At 31.4% G+C, this 19,636-nt stretch overlaps 1 protein-coding gene across 1 annotated transcript; it reads right to left on the bottom strand.

The window, feature by feature from the left end:
- Positions 1–3,908: 3,908 nt before the first annotated feature.
- On the bottom strand, positions 3,909–5,519 carry LOC143081623 (neuropeptide S receptor-like). The gene has a single exon (XM_076257398.1). The coding sequence runs from the start codon at positions 5,508–5,510 to the stop codon at positions 4,194–4,196; it is 1,317 nt and encodes a 438-aa protein (XP_076113513.1). The 5' UTR covers positions 5,511–5,519; the 3' UTR covers positions 3,909–4,193.
- Positions 5,520–19,636: the final 14,117 nt, after the last annotated feature.

Genomic DNA, 19,636 nt, shown 5'->3' with positions numbered 1-19,636 from the left:
AGGCGTCTACTGAAAGTTAAACTATCGCGGTCATTTGGTGATAGATTATCGGAAAAAATAAATTATATTTCTGTCGGAAAGCTCACAGTGAACTTAAAGCTTATATGAGTAAAATACCCTTATTTATATGATAAGTGGGAAAGCCACTAACATTTTTGTACATGATTGCATCAAGATGCAAGGTTATGATGTTTTAACTAACAACATATTCAGATAGTTTGAAATGCTACAAATGTACCGGAACACAATATGTTGCAGGTAATTACAGATATGTTTCTTTTTTAAAAATAAGAAGATGTAGTATGATCGTCATTACATAAAACTCTGCACAAGACACCAAATGGCACAGAAATTATCAACTATAGATCATCGCACGATCTCCATCAATCAGCATTGTCAGCTATAAATGGCCCTAAAAATCAAAAATGTAAAACAATTCAAACGAGAAAACTAAAGGCATGGGTTGCGAAAGTAAAACACAACAATATACGAAAGCTCCGTATATTTACCAACAGAATGCAGACTAGCATGTTATAACAAGGAAACTGGCATACAACTCAGTGCAGAAAAGTAAAGTAACTAAGCCTAAAATAACTGAATTACTTTTGGCTTTATTTATAAAAAAAGAAGATGTGGTATGATTGCCAATGAGACAACTCTTCACAAGAGACCAAAAATGACACAGAAATTAACAACTATAGGTCATCATTCGACCTTCAAAAATGAACAAAGCCCATACCGCATAGTCAGCTATAAAAGGCCCCGAAATGACAATGTAAAACAATTCAAACGAGAAAGCTAACGGCCTTATTATGTACAAAAAATGAAAGAAAAGCAAATATGTAAACAAACGAACCACTGAATTACAGGCTCCTGACTTGGGACAGGCACATGCATACATAATGTGGCGCGGTTAAACATGTAAGCGGAATCTCAACCTCCCCTAACCTGTGACAGTGGTATAACAGTACAACAAAAGAACGAACTATACAAATCAGTTAAAAAAGGCTTAACTCATCAGATGGACAAACACACAAGTGGACATGGCCGGGTACTTAGATATAGGAAGATTTGGTGTGAGTTCCAACGAGACAACTCTTCATCCAAATAACAACAAATTATAAAAGTAAACCATTATAGGTCAAAATGCACGGCCTTCAACACGGAGCCTTGACTTACACCGAACAACAATCTATAAAGGGCCCCAAAATTACTAGTGTAAACCATTCAAACGGGAAAACCAACTAGTCTATATACATGTAAAAAACGAGAAACGAGAAACACGTATAAATTACATAAACAAACGACAACTACTGTACATCAGATTCCTGACTTAGGACAGGTGCAAACATTTGCAGCGGAATTAAACGTTTTAATGGTACCAAACCTTCTCCCTTTTTCTGAAACAATAGTATAACATCTCAGCATAGAAAAACACACGATAAAATATCAATTGGAAAGCTTAACTCAATCAAAAAATGGCCGGGTACTTGTACATACCAACAACAAAAAAGACACTAGGTTCATTTCTAAGAGTACTCGCAGTTAACTGACGGCTAGTTCAAAACCACTAACAACTGATAAATCACATGTATTTATTGTTTGTTGATGAAGTATAGGTGTTAGCAACATTGTGGTTTCATAACCATAAAAACACAAGTTTATTGACACAGTAGGGTATATTTTATTTTGATTTGCAATAACAATCTCACATTCGTACACTGTACCCTTCCGGCAGAATTATCGACATCATTATTTTTACTTCTTAACCATTGTCTGATATATTCCCTAGTAAATCCATTGTTACAATAGAGCTTTGTTCGTGTGTTGACAATTGTGTTGTTAAAGACACGTGTTTACCTCTGGTCATCATGAGTTCCAAACATAACGTGTGGAGAAGGCTTTCCGGTTATCAACGTTAACTAATATAGACAGTCTATATAAGGATAAAAATGTAGAGATGCGGTTTGATTGCAAATGAGACAAATATTGACTAGAGTTAAAAACAAATAAGTAGTGGTTAGCAATTATGGACATTATGGGCCACAATACGGTCTTCACAAAAGAGAGAAAAAAACTATACCGTAGTGAATATTATCAGTAAATACAGTAAATGTGTAATAAACTCTCTCCTACAGCAGTTATTAAAACCCGTGATACGGTACGGCGTCCGTTCAACTCTGTTTACATATGATGATATATCCATCAACGTTGGGCCGAAATAAGGAGTTTTTAATTTAATGACTTGTGACGGGTGTGTGCTTGTCTTTACTGCACGTTATGAAACCATAGTTCCAAATTCTGAGTGACACATTACAAGACAACATTTCTGACCATATCCAACCCACCGTCATTTTACAGTATTGTTTCAATTTCCCGGCCTTCAGACAAAACCTTGGTAAAGTTTACAACTGGACTTTCAGCAAGCAAAACTACCAATCAATCATTCTTAAGACATTCCAATAGCAATCGCAAGTTATTGATTGCCAATCGAATTTAATGCACATGATTGTTACTTGAATGTTGCTAAACATAAATAGATAGCGCATAACTGGACATAATAAAACATAACAATCAAAGTGACTTAACGATAATAATTCGATTAAAGAGTATTACCAATATAACGCAAAATTATTGAACGTACGTATCTTATTATTTTCCGGAAATATTAATGTATTTGTTTATACGAAAAAAGAAGGGGCCAGCTGAAGGACGCCTCCGGGTGCGGGAAATTCTCGCTACATTGAAGACCCATTGGTGGCCTTCGGCTGTTGTCTGCTGTATGGTCGGGTTGTTGTCGCTTTGACACATTCCCCATTTCCATTCTCAATTGTATGCATGATTATTAGCAAATGATTTCTCGTTAACATATCGAAGAAGTCGACAGATAAGATTAAAATATAAACCTTAGGAAGGCATTGGTCATGTCTTCTTGAACTCTCCTATTCAAATTGTAATGTATTACTTGATACCTAGATATTATGAACTTAAAATAACTGCGAGTCACAAAAGTTTAAAGTGATTAAGTCATTTCTTTGGTCATTGATATAAATTGTGTCAAATCGTTTTGTAGCGTAATGAAAAAGATTCCTTTTTAGAAGGATATGATAATATGCATGTATATGTGTTGCAATTGATCTTTATCTCGTGTTGAACCGACTTTTCGAATATTCAGTAGGTTCTTATATGTTGTATTTTCAGTTTGTGTGTACATCATTAAGAATCTTGCTGTTTAAGTCCATATAGTCGAGTTACGTTTTCTTAGAAATGTTTCCTAATTCAAGAAAATAAATAAAGTATCCAAGGTTAAGAAGAAGGCATTACTGAAAATAGAAAACAAGAAAACAATTACTATGAAAAACGTAAAGATTTGTACATAATAACATTTTTTTTAACAAAATGTAAATACAAATTAAATGGAAATGTATAAGAAATTAGTTGGTTTTGAAATAAAATCTTCTATCGTGACTTAAACAGCAAAACACACATTTACAAACAATGTATGTCAGCCGAAGTGTAGAACATAAGCAAAAATGATTCAACACGTGTTAGAAACTAATTTTAATGGATTTCCAAGGTATCAACCAACAACAAAAGAAAAAAAGAAAAACAAGAACATATGATAGCTGGGAACACAAATTACAAGAAATTTTCATCCATGTCTCTAGAATATGTGGCACCCGTCGTGTTAATTTTAAAATATAAAAGTTCCTATATGTCTTGTAAGACGTTTAAGAACTTGCCAGACTGTTCCATACATCTAGTTCTAGATTTATTTTTGTTGTTTTAACTTAACTGTGTTGTGATATTCATTAATTTTAAGTAAAAATCATGAAAGTATGACGTCTGACTTGAAGATAATTGTGTTGTAATTTTAATTGCAATGATCTACATCTTTAAAATACAAATTACATTTTATGAGCGTTTTTATTGTAGTTATCAATGTTACTAAATGCAGTTTCCTGTTCTGATTACTTTTGAAGATATTTTTCATCACTGTTATTTCATAACTTTGAAATACAAATTATATATAAATAAAAGCAAATTTGAGGTATGCATTTACGTCAATGAAACAATAACTTAACGAAACAAACAAAAACATAATAGTAATTGTTAAAATAAGGTTCCCGAGAAATGAATAGGTTACCATGCAGCTGTCACTAAAACATGTGCACAGGTAAAATCATTTTCAATCACATAATAGCCAAATCAGCTGCTCTTGGCCTATTGTTACGTCGAATACGTTGTGGGGTAAGCATCAGAAATTTGCTGTCCTCATTGTCCGAATATAAAGTGTCGTCACGTGATTTGCATTCTTCTGATAGTCCTGAATTAGAATTTGATACGTACAACTTTCTTGAAGACAACCCACTATTACTGTAGTGAACACCTCCAAATGTGCACATATCCGTATAATTTGTTATTTCAGTGACACACGTATGGCGTGTCGGTGTTGGAAAACGAATTCTAGTCCATGGACAACATATTTCCAGTATACCTCTTTTGAATTTAATGTTAAAGAAGCCATACAAAATAGGGTTAAGGGCACTTTGCAGTAAGGCAATGGTTTCTGAAAATACCATGACTGTCTTTGGAATCAAGTATTTGTAATCACTGTAGATGCGAATTAATGTAGTTACAAAGTATGGCGTCCAACAAATAATAAATATTGTAATTATTGTTAATGTCATTTTGACTGTTTTTATTTTAGCTTTTGATATGCTAGCAGTGTTTACGACAGTTTTTCTACAAGCCGGAATGTTCTTAAGCGTTGTTTCAAAACTTTGTCTCCAAACACACATGACCACTTTGATATAGCAGAAAGATATTATAACGGAAGGAATAATCAAAATATATGATGTCATAAATGATATGTACAACTTCCGTTGCCATTGAGCAGTGTAACCAAGACTACGACAACCATAACGAACGCTTCCATCCGGGAAACTAGCTTCAACAGTTTGGTGAAATATTAAAAGTTGTGGAATAGAAAACACAAAGGACAATATCCAAGAAACAAGTATCATTCGTTTTGTTCTAGCTTTAGATGTTCCGGCGTAAAACCGTAGAGGACAGCACAAAGCCATATATCTGTCTATACTCATAGAAGTTAGTATAAATGTAGTGCTAGATAGCGTCACCACTTGTGAATAAGTTAATAATTTACATGCCACGTTACCAAGGATCCATTCTCCAAACACAACAAACAACAGCTCTGTTGTCATAGTTATACAACACACCGCCAGATCACCAACTGCTAGGTTTATGATGAAAAGATTCACTCGACTGTTTCTCTTTCGCTGTCTTGTCTTCGTTAAAATAATTATAATAACCATATTTCCAATAAATGTCAGGGTCATTATAAGACCTAATGTCACAACTCTCTGTATGACGTCGGGAGTCCATATTCCCCTTTTAACTTCCGGTAAGGCACACACAGTTGAATTGGTATCACTATTGTTTAAACAATTCCGAAATGTCATATTGCTGGATGAGTTATTCAGCATCATATATCTGAAAAATTGTAATAAAAATATAAAAATTAATAAACATACCAAGTTAAGTCTTTTGCAATCATGTTAAAACGCTACAAGAAGTAAGTATGGTTCTACTGAAACAATGTTTCTTAATAAAGACTTTGTAAGGGAAATACGCTCGAAAATTTTAAATCCATCTACGGAGCCTACTTTCAATATTTAAATTTACTTTATATACTATTGTGTTTTGAGGTAGCATAATAGATCAACATCGCCCACTGCATCCGTGTAAGTTCACTCCGAACTTACAAAAATAATATCCTTGCTAACGAAAGCTGTAAACATCCTCCTATATGGGCAATTAGGTAAATAGATTGATTTCATTTCTATAAACGTTATTGTTCAATGACGCGGGTAAGATTGTTGACTTGAATTTTATCCTGTGTTTATATGTTGATATTGTTCCTAATAATCAATTACTATCATAGTAATAGTGCTGCTGGTGTTAGTCACTGTCTTTAATTTGTGGTTGACAGATCCTTCTTGCCGTAATCAATGGCAAATGAGGAGTAAAATATAGTATGTATAATTCATTGAATATCTTGAGATTTACGTCACATTTTTACGCTCGTTTATACCATTCATGGTTACTGATAAAACCAGAATGATAGAATTATGTTCCCTTTCCATCTTTGATTTCTTATATAATTTTTGTCAATTAAAATATACTACGATTTAATGTTTGAACAATGCATTATAGTGTACATTAATTTATTTGAAAACCTTTTTTATTAGACAATCACAGCTATATTAATTTTATAATGTTGCGTTATTATTTTACACTGAAGAAATTTTGATTAATTTATTTTTGATCAAACAATCAAAATTCCGACGATACGTTATTGCTACCAAACTGTCGTGTTTTGCCAACATTTGAGAATAACTCTTTTTAACGATGGAATAAAGATAAATGAAACCTTTTAATGCATAAACTTGCATATTTAAGCTATGGAATCAACAACAAATAATTAACTATCATTTTCATCTCATACTTAATTAGTGATAATTATCTTGACTTCAAACCTTATTGTTATTTCATATTAATATCATAATTACAAACAGAACCAATAAAAACGATTCATGCCGTTCGTTTTCCTGTTTGAATTATTTCACGATTAGTCATTCCAAGGCTTTTTACAGCTTTCATTGCGCTATAAGATTTCTAGATGTTAAAAAAAAATGGTGACCAGTAATCGCTACCTCCTATATCCATTGGTCTCTGTTCAGACTGTCGCATGGGCAATCATACATTTTTTCACAGATCTCATTTGAACAATTTGTATGCGTTCAGCTATATTTACATGAAGGTTCAATTGATCAACCAAATTTGACTTATCTTTGTCTTTGATAACTGTGGTATCAATATTATTTCAAAAGACATATTAAGGGAGTAGACCTTGGTTCAGGGAGATAACTCTTTAAATCAGTTAAGCGTTTGTAAAAGTCAAGTTCAATTCATCAATGTATTTTTAGCATTTACCTGAAACAGATTGAAAATAATCTATGTAACCTAGAAGCTTAGAATATATTTTTGAAAATGGTTGACACAAACGTACTGATGATTTTAAGAGTTATTTCCCTTAACCTAGGTCTACCTCCTTAAATGATTGAAAATGAATCAATGGAACAGCAAAAATAAAGTTGACCTTATTGTACGTATGACGATGCAAATTGCACTAACGCATCGCAGACGGACTCACATCTTGAAAATCAATTTAACTTTCCGATCTTATATCCGCTTTTAATCTTTAAATACCAGGAATCGGAAGATATCAAACTGTTAAAGTCTCTCTTTACAATCGGTATATCAATTATCAATGACCAATGATCTCATTTTCGATGATTACTTTGACAAATATTCAACCGTATGTAGTTGCTTTTTTATATCTTGGCAGCGATTTTTTGCATTGCAATACCAAAATTATTCTGAAAAGAATACACATGGTGAATATTTATGTTGATTTTTTATTTTTAATCTATAAAAAATGATTAGAAAAAAATGAAGTGTCCTTATCTGATATTTTAACTGTTGTATATATATATAAGTTGAAATTATAATTTGAACAAGGGTTCAACATTTGCGAGTAACGTGTGTCATTTGTTCAAATTAAGTCTCATGTTAACACTTCATACACATTTGTTTCATTTCAATTGTTTCCTTTAGCATTTAGCGACGTACCAAATCTGGCTACATCTTAAAATTCATCCGAACAGTAAATGGGATGAGTATATGTTAAGTGTAATGATGGGATTGTAGTTTTACTGAAGTCGTTTATTTGCACACACTTCTTTTTAGTGTAATAATGGCAACGTCGTCCTTAAGGACATACAAAACTTGTTAATAATTTTGACACACTTGTACGTGTAAAAACTAATAAATATTACAACAATGTTTAGAAGTAAGTAATATTGAAGATGACTTGATTAACCTTTTCTTGGCATATCTCAAAGTTATGACCTTGGTTAAAAGGGTATATTGATTTCAACTGTCATATTATTTCACAACACAGAACGACATATAACGATTAATTAAAGAAATGGACAGCAAATTGAAGTGACCTTTTCGTACGTATGACGAAAAGACTTGCACTAAAGAATCAAATCCGATCTCGATTATAAATATAAATGTTACTGTTTATAATTTCCTATTTCCTTTTTACTTTCTATCTCTAATTTTCCGGCATCAGAATTTCTCGAACTGTTAAGTCAATCGGTTGAATTAATATACATGTATCTGTTGACAACAACCAACGCTTTCTTTTTGATTGATAATTTTTACAACACAATTTGAACCGTTGCTTGTTTTTTTTAAATCACTTGATTGCTCAAATTTTTGATTGTCAATAATATCCACATTAAAAAAAACTACACGGGCTAAACAAGGATTTCGATCAAATGAATCTATTTATCTGTAATGCTTTTAACATAAACATGTTTTAGACTTCATATCTTTTAAATGAATTCAGATGAAGGTTCTTTGAATGATGTTCTTTGATTGATATTTAAAGTATGGTCTCTAAGTTGAAATCATGTTTTACAGTATTTTACTGCCAGTAATAAAATCAGAACTGTAGATCTATATATATTTTTTATGTAGTCACATATAATAAAGCACGAGACTTTCACACACTTGAAATATTTTCATCATTATCTATTAAAATAACCTGCCTTACTCAGTTTTGGAAATCACACAAACTATAATTGTGACATCGTAGTTCAAGTGCACATACATGGTTTTGTTTAATATTTTTGGCGTAAATTGTAGTTTTTTTCACAGCACTACCATTACGACAATAACGCTGTTTTATAGCAGTTTGTGACGATTATCAAAAGTAATTTTTTATGAACATTTCTCATATAAATATTGTTTGTGTGCAGGAATAGTAAGGCTACATAGATGTTCTTACATTGGTATCAGTAGATGACCGGATTTATCCAATCGAGATAGTTAAATTATCAGTTTTAAAGTCTGAGTCTCGTCGACTTTAAAATTTAATTGATAATTTAACTATCGAGATGGGACAAATCCGATAATCCACGAGTAACTATGTAAGATTCTGTTTCTCTGATAATGTAAAAATAATTTTTCATTTTTTGTTAAACTAAAATCCCCTTTCGATGCCTTCCACATTTTTAAAAGTTGTCAATTTCATTAACACTTGTTATCATATTTTGATTCATTCAATGCGATGATAAAGGTTATGACCCTTGAATTCATCCTACATCTAGATCACTGACAAATACACTTAAATTTGATTCAGTTGTTTTATACAATGAGCACAATTAGGTATAAATTGCCATACCGAGTATGACAATAACGTCTTTCATTAATGGGGTATACTTATTTCAGCTGTGATATTATTCAAAACACATAGCGATATATAATGATTGGTAAAAGAAATGAACAACAAGTCAAAGATGACCTTTTTGTACGTATGAAGACACGAATTGCACTAACGAATCGTAGACGGACAACGGCTTAAAAATCTAAATAGATTTGTTTATCATTTCCGATTTCTTTTCCAAGTTTTATTTCTTCTTTCCTAGAATCGGAAGTTATCAAACTGTTAAAGTCATCTGGTTCATTCAATGTATAATTGAACATTGATCAATGATCTCATTTTCATTGATTTTCATTTGACAAATTTTGAACCGTTGCTTGTTCCCTTTTTAAAATCTTTTGACTGCTTAAATTTGTTCGTTGCCAAAAAACATCCAAACCATGCTGTAATATTTGTTGATAATTTGATAGAATTCTATCAGAAGTGCATAAACATAAATGTTTTACACTGCCTTTGTCATCTATCCAACCAAATTAGTTAGAGGCTCCTTGATTTGTATTTGATATGGCATTATACTTTAATAACTTCGAAATCGGAACTATGTGTCGTTTGTTTAGTTCAAGGTTATTACAGCACATTTCGTCTATATGTATATATCAATTTGTTTCAATTATTAATTTAGTATGTTCGCTAGTCATGTGTTAGACTTGGCAGGCATATGATCATCTAGTTTTACCCATAACATGCAGTTACAATTGCCAGCTAGTCCTTTTATTCCTATTTATCATCTCATTACAATTACTCGGAAAACGGTATATTTTTCATAGCTCTTAAAAGCAAAACAGTTGACAATGACAAATTTTCCGCAACATTCTCAATGTTGTTTTCTTTCTGATCACGATTTTGTTGCATTTTTAGTTCCGTTATATATTTACTCTTAATTTTTAGCAGTCTTAAAACGCTTGTGCTTTTTAAAAGAGTAGCAAGCATCTGTATACTATGATGATGTCAATGTCGTTCAAGTGTACATGCATAGCCTTTTAATTATTTTGACATACGAATTGGTGTTAAACAAAAAATATAACAATAACACTGCTTTATACGGTATGTTACAAAAACTCAATTTTAAAAAGTAAATTCCTCAAGAAATCAAGAAAACAAAGAACCATTTAGATCTTCAAATATTTACAATCGCTTATATCTAGAATATTTTAGAGTTTAAGTGTTTTTCAGCAATAGTCATGTACATATAATGGGACATACTTTAATAACATCTTCGATGCCTAGTTTACATTCCACATTTTCATCTTTGTTCATTGTGAAATGTGATACTTTTATAACAAATACGTATAATTTCTTGCTATAATGTAATAAGCAGTTGCTTAACATACTTTTATCTTATGATAAGAACATAGGTACATGAACATCAGTTATATATTTAATATTAAAATTCAAGGACAAAGTAAAATTGCACCAAAAAAAATGGTTGCAACCAAGGATTCAAATTAAATATTCAAAGTAAAGGAATCTTTTACTGTCAATGATTCAACTATTTTGTAACCCATCGTTCATTTGAATGAAGAATATCTTTCTTTATCCCACTTATTTGTAATGATGATGTAGAATCTACCTATTAGTGCGAGAGAACGTAAAAGAAACATAAACGCAGTCTAGGGGAAATGAAGTATTTATATTGTATCCGTGACTTGCAGTTCAATTCCACGATTTGTTTGACTACCAATGAAGATATACTAACCAGAAATCATCAATGGAAGTAGATAAAAGATAAACAACAAAGTAATATAATTATAGCAAAATTACCAAACATTAATTACGCATATGACGTGTTTAATGTCATCATAACACCCTAATAGCCTTGAGACGAATGCACAATTTACAGAATATTTTCTGTTAGTTTTCTTTCTTTATTTATAAAGTTTTTTTTGTAGAACATAGACGACAATTAATAAGAAAAGATTAACAGCTATCATAAGAGCCCATATTACTAATATATATATTTAGATTTCCAAAAATATACTTGAATTGGAAATTAAATGAATGAAACATGGAATCTGTTGAGCAGACTGTAAGTATGGTAAAACTGATAAGCCTTTACCACAAGCTAATCAAATCTGAGGGCAAGTTTTTATTAAATCAGCCTAGTTACTCCCTCTCTCAGTTAAAACTGTAGATGTTATAGATAAATTGTCCCGGGCTTAATAATCAAATTTCAAACTTCATTACTTTACTTTTACGTCAAAAGAAACGTCTGCATAATTTAAATTTATCGTTGTTTGAATGACATACACTTGATTCAATAGAATCTTAATGAATGATTGCCCGATTTATCTTTACGACCATTGACTGGCATTATTAATATAACGAAGTCCGCGAATTTATATGAGCCTGACTGATGACCATTCAAAGTAGAACAAAATAAATAAGGAACGTATTCTATTGTTACGGTTATAGCCAAGCATTGCTTTAATATAACAGTGGTCTAAATCTAGATGTTACTGGTTTGAAGATAATACTGTACATGCGCTATCAAAAACCATCATGCTATTTGCAATATAAACCTAAAGACAACTTAGGATACAATATATCGCCACTACCGGCTGACCCAAGAATCTGTACCGCTTGAACTAATTACGTCATACAACAATCACTTTTCCATTCTGGCGTCAGATATTTTGTATTATGACGTCAAAATTTTACGGGAACCTGTGTGATATCCGGTAATGGCGGACACATAGCGATAATGTGTATTTCTTACGGGGTGAAAATGTGAAAACAATCAAGCATTTGCAATTGATACTATAAGTCAAAAGCACATTACTTAAGGAACAAAAAAAGCGAGATATATTGAGAGGTTATAGAGCTACTTTTCGAGATATTTTAAAAGTTTTGAATAGTCCCCGGGAAAGCCTGACTCGGAATTTTACCTTATGTTTGCATTGGTATTATACGCATCTCCGAAAGAAAAGAAATCAATAAATTAAATCAGTTTTGGTAAATGACCCTTTTATACTCTATTGAGTCTTATATGAACAGAAAATTGGGTGTTATGGGGCAAAATATTTGACCCTGTATCTTAGGAAAAAACGGAGAGTCTGAACATCTGACACAAATTAAAAAAAAACTTCACCTTATAACAACCTTAAAGTTTTGGTGAACGAAAAAATAGAACCATAGAACCATAAAAAAATAAAGACACCGTTTGTAATACACACTAACGACAATCAATAACATATTACAGGAAGAAGACACTTTTTATTCATTTTTTTTTGCAATACTTAAATTGCATCTGCCCACATGTATATTTCAAATAACTGCTTTTGCGCGCTAATATAAAGCAATTTTTATAGCTATTGAAAGCCTGATTGCTTCAGAACAGAAAGATAAAATCTGATTGTTGAATTATTTGCACTATCTTTATTGATATCTCCAGAAATTTTGTAATCAATGGTACTGACATCATTAATTGCATTTTGGAATAGTCAAAACGCATATTTATTAAATAATTTGCTTAACTAGTAAGACTTAAAGAGGTTACAGATAATTTGGTGTTCGCTATTTAAATGCCGTAAAGAAACATTGACATAAGTTACAATTTTTATATAACACTTCCTTTTTATTATTTAAAGTAACGATTTGATCAAATGTCTGTGTACCTTTCAGCAAACTCCAACTAAAATGAAAAGAGGTAGAATATAAATGCAGATTTCTATGAAATGTGTCCGTTATTTGGACCGAATTGTTGAAATATGTATTTCATTTTTATTTAGATGTCCTGAAATTCTTTCGAAAGAACATGCTAAATTTTACATTAAGTAAAGAATAGTTCTTCTACGTTCCATCTATAATTTAGTACAAGTCTAATTATTTTATTCACAAATTTCAAAATAAACAAATGTCTGCGTTTCACAGTTCTAATTCTTAAGGGTAACGAACAAAAACCATGCTGTATTACATGCATCTCTCCCGACAATGTAATTTATGTTTCTGTACACTTACATTTTGAAGAGCAAAAGGTTTTGCATTTATCTCCTTTTTTGAAATATAAACATTCGTTTGGTACATATCGTTTACAATCGAGTTTGTTTGTCGTTAAGCAATCCCACTACAAAATTGTAAATTTAATAAAATGATTTGGTTTGCTTGAAAAATGCTAATTTCATTTTATTTTGCCATTCTATCTAATCATAAACGTGCACCAAAAGTCTAATTACATTTTTCATAGAACAAGCAATAGACCATACGTGCCATTGAAACGAAGTCTTCAACACAACTTCGTTAATACTCAAAAGACGGGCAACACTGGTGGTATTTTTGTCTTGAAAACAAACGAAAAAAGAATTTTATTGATTATTCTTACTTTTTTTGCCTAATTGATATTTATAAACATAAATATAACATTTTACAAAGACATTTTGGCTAAACTGCCATTAAAAAAAATCAGATATAAAAAACGATATATTATATAAGGAACCAGCTGAAAAGACGTCCTTAACCGGGGATATTACGTAAACAAGTTTATTTGAGCAAAATAAAATTAAGACCATCGAATATTTTTCAGGGAGGACATCCAAACCGGTGACCGGAAATATAATATGTGTTGCTTAACCAAAACATAAAATCAATTTCATCCCTTATCAGAATAATTTTTTTCAGATATTGCAAAATTGTTGGAAGGATTCTCGTCATCCCATTAATGACTATATTAAACCCAAACAGTAATTTTTACTAATTTCAACATCTTATTGTTTGCATATCATACAAATAGGAGCAAAATGTTTTTATATATGATTGTTGCTAATTAAAAATATGAATTATTAAATCTCATACGTCGGCTATTTATCCACTTGAAATTTATACTAATCTGTATTTTTATCGAATGTGTCCAATTCACTGTTGTGTGCAGATCCCGATTATGATATTTACGCGGTGATGCATTCGTAGTTTAGAAGACTGTGACGTACTCTGTAGACGCATTTGGTCTCCCTTATTGAAGATCACGTGATTCGCTCCATGTTTGTTTGTAACATGGATTTGACACTTTTTAATCGATCTACGAGAAAAAATAAATAAATGAATGTCGCCTTGATTTACAGCGTTACGTTAAACAAAGAGTGTTCGAAGTCCTTACGCAAATATGCAAGACACAAAACAAACATATAATTACAATCTTCTGACATTTTTGACCTTCTAATGTTTCGTGCACGTCTGAAGGATGTGAAGTATTTAACTTAATTTTTAATTATTTTCGAATTCAATCGACCAAAACACACGGCTTTATCATGTATAGTCATCTAATCACTTGTTGAACAGTGTCTCAGTTGGGTTGAAATACGGTACCTTTGAAATCATTCAAATACAAAAGACATACAGTATAAAGGCAACTTTAAACTTTGGCAATAAACCTAAATTTAAATTCAGGTATTCGTTAATTAATAAATCCGTGAATTATTTAATGCTGAACAAACATTTGCTACTTTCAGCCTGCCAAAGCCACAATACTGTCTTTGTTTACTTGATATTATCACATATGAATTATCATCAAATATATACTATTCATTTGGTATCTGTCGTCTCTCCGTTATTTTAACATTGAGCAACTGGTAAAGGAGAACTTCTACCCTCCTAGAGTTCTGGCGTTCACCTTTCGTTTAATTGAAAAGGAGTCCTATTTATTTTTGCTTTGAGTTTTTTTGTTTTTTTTTAGATTTTGTATTTGTTATGTCTGTGTTGTCCCTTATAGTACATTTTGAACAGTTTTGTTAATTTTTCTCTCGTTACAAGGTTATTGGTTTGAAAATGTCTAAACATTCGACATGGAATATTTAAAATCGACATGTAAATAAATTAGCTGGAGAGTTGGGATCTCGCTTACCTGTTTAACCCCGCCACGTACTGTGTGTATGTGTTACATATTTGTTTTTCATGTATTTTTTTATACATTATTTAGTCATATGTCATTTAGGGGCCTTTTACAGCTGATAATGCGGTATAGGCTTTGCTTATTGTTTGCTGTCGTACGGTGATCTATAGTTGTAAATTTCTGTGTCAATTGGTCTCTTGTGAAGAGTTGTCTCATTGGCAATCAACCTACATCTTCTTTTTTATATACAAAATTGTATCAGAACAGGAGTAAAAAGGCGGATGTCACTCAGTTTTCAATATATATTTTGTACAATACACAAACCCTATATCATGCAATTCGTCTTAAATGATCTACGAAGAAAATTAATGATAAAAATAAGCTAAAAAACTGAAGTATGCTGACACATTTGTTCAATTAAAACACTGTGTCGAGAAAAAGAAAATAGTAGAAATTACATTTTCAAATGATTTCAATGTGTTAATTTTTGTATTAAATATATACAAAAAACTAGTGGATGAAAACAGTCAATTTATAGTTCTTTCAATTTGTTTTGGTAGTAGATTGTTGTTTTGTTTTTTTTTATATTCATTTATTTTTCTCGATTTCATTTTAATATAACAGATCGTGACCTGAACTCATAGCTTGAAATCATTTGTGCTTTCGTTTTTTTTCCCTTCGATAACATGTCATTTGTCTTTACATGATTTCAAATTCGATTCTGCGATGCCAAATTGACGAGAAAATTGTCGGGAAACATGTAAATTGCTTCTTATGAATGGTATTGTTAACCTTCTTTTGGCTTCTATTTATTCATTTTTAAGCTGGAAAGAAACATTTATTATAGCCAATCTCAAATTAAAATTTACTACTTCTATTACATTTTATCAGACATTTCTAGTTCAATGTATTGGACTTTGGTGCAACAGCATTATTATCACATTGGAATTTTAGATGTTTCAGTACAAGAGAAGTGTAGTTTGGTGCGAATCATCAATGTTCATTGTTAATATAATTTGGACAAGTAAATCTAGCTTTGAAATTGTGAGTTTTGTCTACTATGAAAAGAAGATTTTATATCGGAAGGGGTTCATATTTAGATATATGGGTTAAAAATATTATAGATATGAGAAACATTTACCTACAAACTTCATCTTTATACTATGATTTTTGTTAAGTCCTTTGAAGAAAAGAAAAAACACCGCAGCATGTCCAAATAGAAATACTGACTGTGTATTGACGGCACACAATGAATTTTATAGGGGATTGTAATCAGGTGTCGCATAGTAAACGCGATATAAATTATTTTTAAATCTAGTAACTGCTCGGCTTTTTTTTTAATTAATCATTTCTGACTAGTTCTATTTTAAAATTTTCTGTTTTTTTTAAGGGTTTTAGCTTGTTATCGAAAAATTGTCATACAAATTGTTGTTTGTAGGGTTGAAATAACACATGAAAAAGGATTCGTTAGATTGTCATGGTATTGGTCAACCCGGAAGGATTTGATAACTTACATAAAAAAATCAGAAGTCAAATTACTTTGATATTGTTTCGTTATTTTAGTTCATAGTGGTCTGAAATTTTACTTGAATCCTGCCTAGAGCTACTTACTTACTTTGGAGACAGTCAAATAAGTGTTCATTATCATTAATGAATATATTATAATAACAACATTGTAGTATTAGCTATAATAGGTAATTTCATTGTTCTTGCCCAAAATCTAAATATTGGTCGCCATTTTTTTAGCAAATTTTCAAACCATCTGTATGCGTTGGTCTACAATTTAAAAATGTTATTTATTAGAATCTGAAACGGCAGATTGTCAGAAGAAAGTGCTTAAATTACCGCCTTTGAAATGTCTAACACTCCTTTAACTTTAACGATACCCCATAAAGAAATTGTCAGGATGTTCTGTAATTTAAATCACATTCGCTGTGTTGAATAATGCTTACTAATGTATCCTAGCAAGCGCAGCGCAAAATAAAGAAACGACTTAACACGTGCAAATTTATATTAACTCATCATAGATACCAGAAAAGTTTACGACAGGTACTTGTTTTTTCTACAGTGACGCTGGAATAAAAAGTTAAAAAGCCAAAATAAAGCATGCAATTTTAACCCCGCCACATTATTTATGTATGTGCCTGTCCCAAGTCAGGAGCCTGTTATTCAGTGGTTGTCGTTTGTTTATGTGTTACATATTTGTTTTTCGTTCATTTTTTTTGTACATAAATAAAGCCGTTAGTTTTCTCGTTTGAATTGTTCTACATTATCTTATCGGGGCCTTTTATAGCTCACTATGCGGTATGGGCTTTGCTCAGTGTTGAAGGCCGTACGGTGACCTATAGTTGTTAATGTCTGTGTCATTTTGGTCTTTTGTGGATAGATGTCTCATTGGCAATCATACCACATCTTCTTTTTTATACTTAATGATTACTACTTGTAGATTAAATGCTAGCAACGCAAATTTCACGTCTAAAATTGATATTATTTCAACAAATCTTAATAGTTGAAATGTAAGACCTTTCAATGTGATCGCATTTTAGCTAACATTAAATAAAGGTTAAGATTAATTTTCCAATAAAAAACCATGAGCTAAATATGTTTGTGATTAACATAAAAATGATATTATATCAACATGAAAATTGCATTAAATAATCCTTCATAATTCAAAAACATAATCGGTTATAAGACAATGTGATATTATCATAAAAAACAGGTATTGATTTATCAACGTGTAGCCCTCAAAGATAGTGTAACCTCAATTTCACGCGTGGTTAATTAAGTTGTTTTATTGATCATCAATGAGATGGTTTATGATATTAAAGCGGATATTTAACAGTACATAACACTTACATCAGATTAAATTCTTTTTCGAGTGATGTATTAACATATTTATTGTCGCATAGGTATGTCAATTTGAAAACAATAATCTATGTAACCATAGTCACCCATTCCTTGTTTTTATGCAAACTGAATATTTTTGTTAATCGTCTTATTTATCTAATCTTTTACATTTATTAATATTATGCTCTCGGTTTTTCCAGGCTGAAGATTATAAATGTTCATAAATTATTGAAACGAGCAAAGATTAGTCAGTTTAATGGAGATTATATAATTTTTCAAAGTTATACATAAAGTCGTGATCTTAAGGAATAAGGTTATTTCATTTTAAATTAAATTGAAATAATGTTAGGCCAGTAAATAAGTCTTCGACTCTAATAATCATAGAACCAGTTTGTCTGCCGTTGGTTAACGAGCATTATTTTCTCTTAGACGTTAGGTTTTTGTGTTTCAGTTTGGTTTCGGACTGAATCAAAATAATCTGTATGTACCGTATTATATATGAAGAGAAGGAGATAGAGAGAGAGGGAGAGTGGGTCATGAAATAGTTTGTTCAAAATTTGTCGTGTTTGGTTATCTTTTAAATTCAGTACTTTTTGAAATTGATTGATAAATTAGAGTATTACTTAATTGCAATTTGGAAATAATGTTCTTTTCTCACAGATATAATAACATTTATTCAGATGCGAACTAATATTCTTACTAATGATTACTCTTGCTGCATATCTTACCTCGTTAAAACTCTCTCGAGTATTTGTATTTGAATTGACGTAACGATTAGAGATTTCCGGTCATTTAATTTTCCTACTTCACTCTTAATAGTATGATGAAAAAGAAATATTTACTGAGGATTGGCACACGTAGAAGAGAAGTATCACTGTGAAAATATCTCTTCTGCATAGGAGCATATGTCAGTCAGAAAGCAAATTGCTTTACATAACAGATTCTAGACAGATTCAATCAGTTGTGTCAACATTATATCCATCTTTTGTTATGCAGACTTAAATTAATAGTAAACACCTCTATATACCAAAAGAGATGAATGGCCTGCATTAAAGCGACAGTGATATATAAACCCAATAAAATAAATCAAACATATATTACTTATCAGCAATTGGCTTGGGTCTATACCGTGTTAACAAAGGGTGTAAGATAATCTGGCCGAGTCAATTCAAGTCATGAAGCTATTTTTAAATTTAATAATTTACCGACCAGATCTGCCATCCAAACATATTTTATCTAACAGCACCCACGTCTTTTCAACGTGTAAACAATGAAAAAACTTAAAACGTGTCTGTTTTGTATAGATTTGACCGTTGGTTTTCCCGTTTGAATGGTTTTACACAAGTAATTTACTGGCATTTTATAGCTTGCTGCTCGGTGTGAGCCAAGGCTCCGTGATGAAGGCCGTACCTTGAACTATAATGGTTTACTTTTATAAATTGTTATTTGGATGGAGAATGGTCTCATTGGCATTCATACCACATCTTCCTATATCTACTGCAATGTATTTTTAACGTTGTAAGATGTGATGATTTTGAATATACCATTGAATGACAGTGTGTATTGTACGGAACAAAACAAGTGTTTGA

Source organism: Mytilus galloprovincialis, chromosome 7 (assembly GCF_965363235.1).
Source record: "Mytilus galloprovincialis chromosome 7, xbMytGall1.hap1.1, whole genome shotgun sequence".
NCBI classification, from domain to species: Eukaryota; Metazoa; Mollusca; class Bivalvia; order Mytilida; family Mytilidae; genus Mytilus; species Mytilus galloprovincialis.
Note: the sequence above shows the minus strand (reverse complement) of the source record. Positions and strands in the feature narration are given on the sequence as shown.

Bases quoted from the DNA above. Each gene is read 5' to 3' on its own strand.
- LOC143081623 (XM_076257398.1), bottom strand. From the start codon at position 5,510: ATGATGCTGAATAACTCATCCAGCAATATGACATTTCGGAATTGTTTA.